The sequence below is a fragment of the Microtus ochrogaster genome, linkage group LG8 (genome assembly GCF_000317375.1).
Source record: "Microtus ochrogaster isolate Prairie Vole_2 linkage group LG8, MicOch1.0, whole genome shotgun sequence".
NCBI classification, from domain to species: Eukaryota; Metazoa; Chordata; class Mammalia; order Rodentia; family Cricetidae; genus Microtus; species Microtus ochrogaster.
Window position 1 is genome coordinate 23,002,560 of NC_022033.1, and position 10,952 is coordinate 23,013,511.

At 46.3% G+C, this 10,952-nt stretch overlaps 1 protein-coding gene across 1 annotated transcript in view; it reads right to left on the reverse strand.

Annotated features, from left to right (window-relative positions):
• Dynlrb1 (dynein light chain roadblock-type 1) overlaps window positions 1–10,952 on the reverse strand; it is a 20,260-nt gene that overhangs the window by 2,910 nt on the left and 6,398 nt on the right. The window contains exons 2-3 of the mRNA XM_005363087.3: window positions 8,560–8,635; window positions 2,039–2,206 (exon numbers count right to left, since the gene is read on the reverse strand). Of these exons, the coding sequence (XP_005363144.1) occupies window positions 2,039–2,206; window positions 8,560–8,635 (244 nt within the window). The remainder of the gene's footprint in view (window positions 1–2,038; window positions 2,207–8,559; window positions 8,636–10,952) is intronic.

Genomic DNA, 10,952 nt, shown 5'->3' on the forward strand with positions numbered 1-10,952 from the left:
CGAACTCACAGAGATCCGCCTGCCTCTGCCTCCCAAGTGCTGGGATTAGGGGGATCTGGTACCCTCTTCTGACCTCCACTGGTACTGCACACACATACATATTCCCAGGCACACATACATAAATATTTAAATACCATATCCCAAACATCCTTAACTCTAACCCTCTACTGAATCCAGTCTAACTTATAACAAGGGGTATCTACAATGGGGGGGCCAAGCATGGGGGCATGTGCCCTTGATCCCAGCACTTGGGAGGCAGAGGTAAGTGGACCTCTCAATTCAAGGCTGGCTTGGACTACATAATAATTTCAGAACAGCCAGGGCTATGTAGAGAAATCTTATCTCAAAACAACAAAAGCCACCTGTTTAATGTGTTTGTTAAACTCTGTGCTTATGGGTCCCTGCCCCAATAAAACTTACTATGGAAAATAGAAAACAGTAGAAATGTAGCTAAGTAGCTGGCTAGCCAGGCAATAAGGAATGATGGCATGTTCCAACAGAAGGATGGTGCCTGAAAAGGTCCCAGGAAGGGAGATGCAGCAGTGTGGTAGCCCCAAGAAACACCACTGATTATGGTTAACACGTCACACACCTCCAACATAACTTGAGATATACCAACCACCAGCCAGATCAAGTGCCAGGATGTATACTCCCTGCACCTCTCTGTATGCTGGCCATGTGAGGATCTGGCCATTTAACTCCACTGATGTTAGAACCACTGAACCCGTGAACCCCAATGAGAACAAGCATCAACTACCCACAGGGACCCTGAATGTCCATGGGCCCCCGAGGACAAACTGGAGGTACTATTGCACTGAGCTGAGACTTGCATGAATAGGACTTCCAGACATCTAGTTTCTAGGTGTGCACTGGTAACTACTAAACGGGAAGATGATTCCAATACCAGTTTTAGGGACATGGAGATCTGTCTTCCATAGTCCCACAGAAAGAAGCTGGGGTGGGGATGGACTTTCTATTCAATTAGGATTGGAAGTCTGAGCTCTAACCTGATCTTAACATACTCTTCCTGATGTGTCTCAGGATCACAACAGCACCTGATTCTTTTTTTCCCCTTTTGGTTTTTTTAGATAGGGTTTCTCTGTAACTTTGGAGCCTGTCCTGGAACTAGCTCTTGTAGACCTGGCTGGCCTCAAAATTCACAGAGATCCGTCTGCCTCTGCCTCCTGAGTGCTGGGATTAAAGGTGTGCGCCATCGACCCTCACCCCAACTCCTAATCATCACTTATGCTCTAAGCACCTCTGCTCAGGATCAGATCCATGCCTAGATGAGTCTGGAGTCTATGGCCCCTTCTAGGCTGAACCCAAGTCACACTTTTCACACCTTGTCTTCATAGACAAGTTGTTCTACAACCTGAGGCATCAATGTGTAAGACCTCATGCATGTCCCAGCCATGGCTTGGCTGAAAGACAGAGAAAAGAGGTAACCACGGAAGTCTGTGAGTTTGAGTTAGATGAGGCAGAGCAGGAGGCAACCCCATGCCTCCCCTCTGCAGTTCCCACCCTTGTGGACTCCTCCAGGTGTGAGCATCTCATTACACCGAGACTGATCCTAAGGCCTAAACACAGCCATGCTTGTGCTACCCAGACAAACTCTTCACTGATGAGTCAGAACAGCGATCTGCTCCACTGCTGGTGGGAGCTGGCTGCACGGGGTGGAGATAGGACTATAAATTCTTTTTCATATAGAAACAGCTTTTCCACCCCTCTGACTCATATTTTCCTGGCCCTTAAGATCAGTTCTAACATCCTGCTTCTGAAAAGTCTTTGTTGATTGCCCAAGCAGAGCTGATCAACCCTTCCATGTCCTAAATTCTTATGGAGTTCTTACCACGCTGAGAGTGACCAGTGCTAACATTTGTGTCTTTCTCCAATTCTTACGTGAGGCCTGCTGAAGACACTTTGCACCCCTAGGCCTACCTTGAAGCTGTGGAGACACCACTGTACCACACTTCCAGATAAACCACAGGGAACCTGCAATGGGTTCTGAAACTAAGCATGGAGGCGCAAGAACTCTTACCTGGTGCAACCATAATTTCATTCTTCTTGGAGCGAATTCGAAGGAAGGTTAGGTCATTCTGGGGGTCAATTTCACGCACAGTGCTCCGTGCCTTCAAGATGAAGTTGTGCATGAGGTTGGCATATTGTGTAGTAGTGGGGTTGTCCATGGTGCTCTTGATGGGAATGCCTGCGGGAAGAATAAATGAAAACCAAGCAGTTTATGGGAGCCCCTTTCTGTTCAGTGTCTCACCTCACAATCCCTAATTCTAGAAAATTGGGCTGGCAGTTAGCAGCCAATGCCACTATTTACAGAAGGCTTATTACATGATAGGCACAGCGCTGACCTTGTGTACCCATGCCAGAGCATCTGTGGGTGGTATCACCATCTCCATTGCTACCAGGCAACAGAGCTGAATAATGGGGTGACCTGCCTATAGGTATACAAATGGTAAGGATTTAAATGTAGGCCTGGTTCAGTTCAGTGCTCCTTCCCGAGGGTTCAAACAATAGGAGAGGTACTCTTGCAACACTTAAAGCTTGAACGCAGTCATCACTTGGGAAGCAAAGGCAGGCAGAGCTCTCTGGACAGATCTCAAGACCAGTTAGGGCTACACAGACCCTGTCTCAAAAAGAAGAGAGACTGGAAAGGAAGAAGAAAGAAAAGGTAACAAAACCCATTATTAGCTGGGTAGAGGTGGCGCATGCCTTTAGTCCCAGCACTCAGGAGGCAAAGACAGGTAGATCTCTGAGTTTGAGGTCAGCCTGGTCCATAAGAGGCACCAGGACAGGCACCAAAGCTACAGAGAAACCCTGTATTGAAAAACAAAACAAAAACCATTATTGTTAGGACTGGCTCAGGGCTCAGTTGTAACCACATATACATGAAGTTACTGCCCCACTCCAGTGGGCTCTTATGTAAGCAGCACTGCTGTCTTTTAAAGAGCCCACTAAGGGGTCAGAGGTATAGTGGAGTGGTAAAGAGAGTACTTTCTGAGACCTGGCTCCAATACCTAGCACAACACAACAAAGAACAGAGTCCATGAACAGTTCTTAGATTCAACATTCCCCTATTGCTGGATGCTTAGGCTAGGATTTTACTGGTTCAATGAACCAGCTAATGACCATCATTGTGTATCAAGTCTCTCTCTGAAGACTGAACGATTAAATAGACATTACTGGGTGTCCTGCTGTCATGGAGATGAGGAATGTGGTTCAACCTGATGACCATCAGGTGCCTGTGAGCTGGCAGAAAGCTCCATCTAAGTGAAGTCCAGAGGTGACTGTAACACTTATGAAGAATGTAGTATCCAAGTGGCCCAGGACCCTGTGAATCTGGCCAACAAGTGACCAGCTTACAGATTAGCCAAAGGTAGGCATTCAACCTACTTGATTAAGGCACCAGGAATGTGAAGCGGCTGAGCAGGATAGGCTTTTGTGAGCCAAGTGACACCACAAGAATGAGCTACAATAGCCATCTGCCTTTAAGGGACCAAGCTGGGGCCTCGGTGTTGCTACTCACCTGAGCTCATGAGGCCTCTACAGCTGTACCTTTCTGAAGGTGACAGTGGAACTGGTATGTACTATAGTCTGTCCATAATCGGATGATCCTAGAGGAAGGACCCTCACGTCTGGGGACATCCCAGTACCAGTTTTCCTTTAGTCAGGATCACAGACCACACTATTAGGAAAGTAGACATTTTACCCATCTCTCACTAGACCCTAAGTTCCCTCAGAGCAGGACCTAGTCTCATCTGTGTTCACACGTTAAGCATTTACTGATGTTGGTATCTGAGTTGTTTCTGGGTTTACTTCCAGTGGTTCAGATAACAGAATAAACGTGGTTATAGATCAAGTAGGCTAATGTAAAAGGACCAACAAACTTAACCCATAGTGGCTTGATCTAAAAAAAGGGGGAGGTAAGGAGGCAAGGAACCAAAATTCAGAAGAACTTCAAATAAGGACAAAAGTCCATATTCAAGGATGACAGAGCTGGGGACCTCACGGATGGCCTGCTATTAGGCAACCTAGTTCAATCCTTTTCCTTCACAATACTGTGTAGCTTGCAGAAGTAGCTAGTTACAGAGGAAGCACAAGTTCTAGGCATGCCACACAGCTACAAAAAAGCCTGCCCGAGACCTTTAATGGAGCTGATGGGTAGAATATTTACCTAGTGTGCACAAAGCCATGAAAAAAAGAAAATTTTACTAGACGCTGCTGTCCAGCACACATTCTGTACTAACCTAGGTGTGCTAGGAGCAAAAGAACAGATACTTTGTTGTTGACAATGCAAAGCCTGCACAATCCTAATTGGTACATCCATCCCTAACCCCCATTTTTGGACCCCAGGGTCTCATTTGAGTTGTCCTTAAACTCACTATGAAGCTGAGGATGACTTTCTTGGGCCACTGTCTTCCAAGTGCTGGGTACAGGCTAGTGCCTCTATGCCAGGTGCCGATTCGATCTCTCTCAATTTCAACTTCCTTGTTGGCGAAATGGGTTATGGCTAAAAAGATTGCCTACCACCACTCATACCCCCCCCCCACCTCTTTGAACCAGGGTCTCATTACATAGCCTTGACTGACCTAGAGGTCATGATAAGGACCAGAATAACTTGGAATCTGCTGTGGTCATCCTCTTGAGTAGACATTACAGGTATACTGCCACACCTGGATAAGGACTTAGCTGCTGCTCCTTTTTCTAAAATACTGTCTATGTATGTGTTCCTGAGCATGTTTGTGTGTGTGCATATATGTGTATCGTGTATATGCAGGAGCCTGTGGAGGTTAGAAGAGGGGATCAGATGCCCCAGAACTAGAGTTACAGGTGGTTGTGAACCACCATGAACCCTCTGCAACAGCAGTAAGTACTCTTAAGTGCTGAGCCATCTTCCAGCCCTAGAGCTTAGCTTCCTTAAAGATGAGACTAGGAGGAAGGAGGGTGATACTGGGAAGTAAGGGTAAAAACATGGACTAAGAGAACAGACTTAAATGATGAAGACTGCCAGCTTAGCTGTCTCAGACATTCATCTCCTTGGCCTACTCACACCCACAAGCTGTGTTTGCTGCCATAGCACACTAGTCTGTCAGCTAGCCGTCTACATACTGGGCCAGAGGCCAGAGGAAGGGGCTACAAGACTTAGTGGGAGTTCTCCTCACTGTCTTTTGGATAGGGTTATGAACCTCTCTCCAAGGCTGGCTCCTCATTTTGGAAGGTGTCAATACTTGATTCTCAGAGTGTAATGGTGACCAGAAACCTGTCCTTTTCCAGCACGCTGCTAGCACTGCCATTACCATGATTACTAATGGAAGGAGAATGGCATCTAACGTGTTCACGCTTGCCTTTTCCTCTACTAGGCCATCCTGGAACACATTCCTCAGTGTGTTGACTGAGGCTTTTTCATTTAACAAATATCACTGTGCAGGATGGACAGCAGGAGTTTCAGCAGTGACTCAGACAAGGTCTTGCCTTCATAGTCCTTTCATAGCCAAACTGCTGATGTTGGCAGCAGTGTCTTGGTATACACCTGTCTTCTAGCCCTGGAGAATGGTTTATGTTATTTTTGTATTTGCTAACGGGTTTGTCTTTCCAGTCTTTCTTTGGTAAGTAAGGTTTTGTTGTTTTCATTAGTCCTGGCTAGGCCTTTCATTCAGAGATTTGCCTGCCTCTGCCTCGTGAGTACTGAGGTTAAGGTGTGTGCCACCATGCCTAGCTTTTGTTTTAAAATTGGCCGCTTCTGGATGGTGGTATCAGCAGCTTGAAGCTTCCAGAGTGCTGGGGTTACAAGTTGTGCCAAGTTACCCACTGTATTTGTTGCTGGGGGTTGAACTCAATGTTCCCTGAATGTTAGGTAAACACTCTACCAACTGCTCTACATCCCTAGTCCAAAGCTGTAGATTTAAAACACAGGCTTTAAATGCATGCCAAGCAGGATAGGTCTACTGGTGTTAATAATGGCATGAATATGGGGATGACCATTTTCTGCTTAGATCTGAGGCTGGTTCCATAAGAGGAAATTCATGCTTGGTACTACAAGTCTGGTCAAAATGCATGGCTTGGGAGGTCACAAACCCTAGGGGAGATACTACTACAATTATTTTGCTAAATGGACATGTTGCCAGACTACCGTCTAAATATTTGTTCATATCCACAGATTAGTGCTCTTCTCAGCCTTGGCCAAGGAAACCTTTATAGTGGGCAGCACTGCAGACACCCCCAGCTTATTAACGTGAGTGTTGAGTGCTCAGACTAAGCCCAGGCTCAGCGAACATCAGGAAAGAGAGGGCAGAAAGGATGGGAGAGTGGTGGTGAAATGCTGCCTTCTGACATGACATGGGCATTGCACTCACAAACTCACTGCTGCTCTGGTTACCTGCACAAGCTCACGCCATTAAGATCAGTAAGCATTCTAGTAGGCAGTGATAATTAATTATAGACTCAGTGGGTTACAAAACAAAACGGGGGGGAAAGTACATGAAGATGAGAGGGTAGACAGTTGAGTGTTGTTGGGGGGCTGGGAGAGAGGACACGGGTATAATCAAGATATACTGAATACATGAAATTGTCAACAAATAATAGTTTAGCCAGCCAGGGTCATGCCTTTCATCCCAGCACTCAGCAGGCTGAGGCAGGTGGAGTATCTGTGAGTTCAAGGCCAGCCTGATCTACTGAGCAAGTTCCAGGACAGCCAGGGGTACACACAGTGGAACCTTGTCTCAAAAAACAAGAAAAAAGTTTAAAAAGACAAAGCTCTAAACAGTGGTGACCCACATCTGGAGTCCTACACTAGCACCTTGAAGATGGAGGTAGCTTACAGAGCAAGTTCAGAGCTACTGTGGCTACAGGAAATCCTGTCTCAACTGTGTGTGTAGTCTAGAGGCAGGAAGCATGTGGTGACGCCTTCAACCAACAGAGCAACCTGACTAGGTAAAGACTCTTAGTGTCATGGGGTCAGAAATGAGGGTGAGTGCAAAGCGCCGCGTGCTGCTGTCTGAAGTCTTTGTAACCAAGCATGGAGACACACAGGTTACAGGCCTAAGTGTACTGCTGAGGCCATCCTTGCAGGGCGGTGGGGGAAGCAGAGCACAAGTTCAGGAAGCCTTTGCACTTAGGGCAGCTGGGACCACCATGGCCCACAGAGCACACAGGTGTGCTCAGATTCAGATTTAAACCCTGCCTCGGCGACTAGAGAGATGGCTCTTCCAGAGGACCTGAATTCAAGTCCCAGCCACAACCTTCTCTAACTACAATTGTAGGGGAGCAGACACTCTTCTGGCCTCCTTATGCACTGCACACACATGTTGAATACTTATCTTAGAAAAGATCTTAGCTTTGAAATGAGAGGCAATCAATCAAATTGATAAATTCAAGTTTTGTCAATAAACAGAGGCAGCAGGGCTGCTGGAAGGAACAATACGGTGTTTCCTGCTAGTTCCCTTCACACATCTCTGGTGCAGGGAGACTCAGCATCCACATCTCATCAGCCACTTAAGTAAACTCATTCCTGGAAAGAGCTCTGGGCACACAGAGACCAACCAGAGAATTACACACAGAAAAGTAAAATCACACAGATGGATACATAACGTCCATCTAGTGAGCACACAAAAGTAGCAGCAACTAGAGTAATCAACACTGTGCTTAGTTGGGAAGTGACTCAAATTTGTAACCCTAACAAAGATAGACTCACAAGGAATGCCATAAATTCTAGGCCACTCTGGGCTACACACTGAGTTTCAGGCTAGGACTGACACTTGAAATTTTTTGCTTAAAGGGGCTGAAGGAGCAGTTCAGTGGTAAAGCACTTGCTTAGTGGGTGTGAGGCCTGGCTTCAATTCTTAGTGCTTACAAAAAAAAGAATTTTTTTTAAAAAAAAAGTTTTTGCTTACGTGAAATCTACAAAACAAAACCTCAAGGTAAACATATTTTAAAAGAGTAACAACAATTAGGTGCCTTGGAAAAGACTTTTTTTTTTTTCTTTCTGAGACAGCTGTCCTTGAACTATGTAGATCAGGCTGGCCTCAAACTCAGAAATCCAACCAGCCTCTACCTTCCAAGTGCTGGGATTAAAGGCATTTGGCACTATTCCTGGCTCTAATGGTACACACTTTAATTCCAACACCCAGGAGGCAAAGGATATCACTGAGTTTGAGAACAGTGAGACTTCATCTCAAAACACAAGTCTTAACAACTCTGATCGCCACAAGAGAGAGGTAACCATGGGTTACTAACAGCTGCACCTCAGTGCGGCGGGACTGAGAAACAAAGGTGTCTGAGACACGTGGTGCGTGCCTGTAGCTCCAGCATGTGGGAGGTGAGAGGAGGATTGTGAGTTCCAGGACAACTTAGGTTACACAGCAAGACCTTTTCACAAAAAAGGGGGAAAATCCCAGGAATAGTATCACTTTGGAAATGTTGAAAATAAAACAAGCAGAAAAAAACTAGGACGAATCTGGGTCTGTGAAGGGACTGAGGAGGGGCAATGGTGTGGTGTCTGGGCTGTTCTCTGGAGGCCTGACTGGTTCGGGGCCATGGGTGAGGGCCTACCTTCAGTGTTCACCACGATGATTCCCTGCACTCCTTTCTGGCTCTGAAGTCTCTTGAGTGTTTCCTCCACCTCCGCCTGCCAGAAAAGGAGACCAAGATTAGGTCCTCAGATCCCAGCAGATGAATGACACATCCATCTGACAAGCAAGTAACACCCAGCCACTTGGCACTGCTCCAAAGCTGCCCAGGCCAGGCCCACGCAGAGTGCTCCTTAGGCCAACACTGGCACCCAGAGCTTCAGCCTCAGCCACGAGGAGCTGCTTTTGGCCCTTTACCACCAGGCAGTTATCCCTTCCCTGCCCATCAGCTATTTGAGAGCAGACTATAAACACCATTTCTGGAGTACAGACACACCCAGGACACACACAGACAGTACTCTGATGATTTGAAAAACAAAACAGCCCTAAATAGTAGCTTCTAACAGGAAGGAGGCACTTTATTTGTGGCTCAAACATAACAAATGAAAATACTGCCAGGGAGCAAAATGACCCCACAGTAAACCCGCTGACTCAATGTGTCATCCAGACAGGGTAACACTCGGCGTACAGGCACAGGAACGTGTCCTAGGAAGGGGCTCACTAATTCTGATAACCCAGAAACCACTCAAGTGGGCTGTCCTAGCACTTGGAGCTTGTTGACACGCAATGAGATGTCTGAGTCTTCCTGTCATACATGCTTCTAACTCTGCCCTGCCATCTGTTCTCCAGCTGAGAGTTATATCTCTTGTCCATCTATTTTTTTTGTTTTTGAGATGGTCTCTACATAGCCCTGGCTTTTCTGGAACTCACTATGTAGATGAGGCTGGCCTCAAACACAAGGATTGCCTCCCTCTGCCTCTTGAGTGCTGGGATTAAAGGTGTGTACTACCACACCTGGCCCTCCCCAACCTCTTTTTAAAAAAAAAGGAAACCTGGGGGTGGCACACACCCTTAATCCCAATACTCTGGAGGCAGAGACGCAGAGATCTCTGTGAGTTCAAGGCCAGCCTGGTCTAGAAGAGCTATCCAGGACAGCCAGGGCTATTACACAGAAACCCTGTACCGAAGAACAACAACCAAAAAAAAAAAGAAAAAACTTAAACTTAGAAGGCTTCTTCTCCTCTGACGCCCAAGTCTTCCAGACCACCTCTTCCGTGAAGATCATGTCTTGTTTGAAGACTATAATCAATGATCTTGCCTCCAACTCTTCAACTACGCTTCTGTGAGACATATATCAGGTACTGTAACTAATTACTCAGGCTCTACAGAGGTCAGTAGAGTAGGAGCCCATAAACAGAAGTCTAACTGACCTTCCTCTCCCTATGGCTGGGAACCTGGTCTTGTAGTATACTTTCTCCTAGGGTGTCTTTTCCAGAGGTTCAGAATCTAGTCAAGCTCCTCAAATGCAGAGTTCAAGGTCAGCCTAGTCTACATCCCTTGTGTCAAAAAAAAAAAAAAAAAAAGGCAGATGGTCTTTGGAAATGGGTACCATTCACAGAAATTCACACCATTCTTTTTCTGGGGCAAAAGGGCTAGGGTTGGGACTCCTGAACAACTGAAGATAGCACAATGGATTGTTTTTCTGGAGAGCACAGGCTGACAATCCAGTCACCACCACCCACTTCCTGTAAGAACAGCACCAGGTGCTGCAGGGGCAGGGATGGTGGGGCACTCTTACAAAGTGGCAAGCAGCCCTGATGCCTCTGTGGAGGAGAGGACAGTGAGGGTGACATGCATGTCTCATGTCTCAGATCCTGGTCATGGCAGACTCCCTGACCTCCGACTACATACTAGGTACTGCTCTGGATGGAAGGGGAACCACTGTGGGTCCTGGTCACCCTACTGAAAATCCACCCTATGCAAACAATGCCAAAGAAACAAAGGAATGTAGCAAGGTGCCCAGGGCAGTGCCACCTGCAAGAGCAGAACAGAAATGCCCAGTCCTCAGGAAATGACCAAGGAGGACACCAGCATTCACTGCAGGCGATGTTTACCTCCAAAGTCTGAGATTGATATTCCACAGAAATAATAAAGTACAAACAGTGCTTTCCATGTGGCTACAACTTCCTAAAAAATAAAGCCATACAGAACATGGAATTATAGACTGGGTTTATCTTCTTTTTTCAAAACAGTCATTTTTGCTAACCATTGTGGTTCCACCAATAAACACCAGCATTTGAAAGCCAGAAGCAGGAGAACATGAATAAACAAATATTAGTCAGCCAATGGTGGTGCTGTAGGTCTGTAATCCCAGCACTTGGGAAGCAAAGGCATAAACGGGATCAGGCGCTTAAAATCAGATATGAGGAAAATTTAGGGTCAGCTTGGGCTACATGATCCTATCTCAAAAAAGATATAACTATTCTAACCAAACCGTTACCTAAGTATTTTTTTAATTCTATTGTGTGTGTGTGT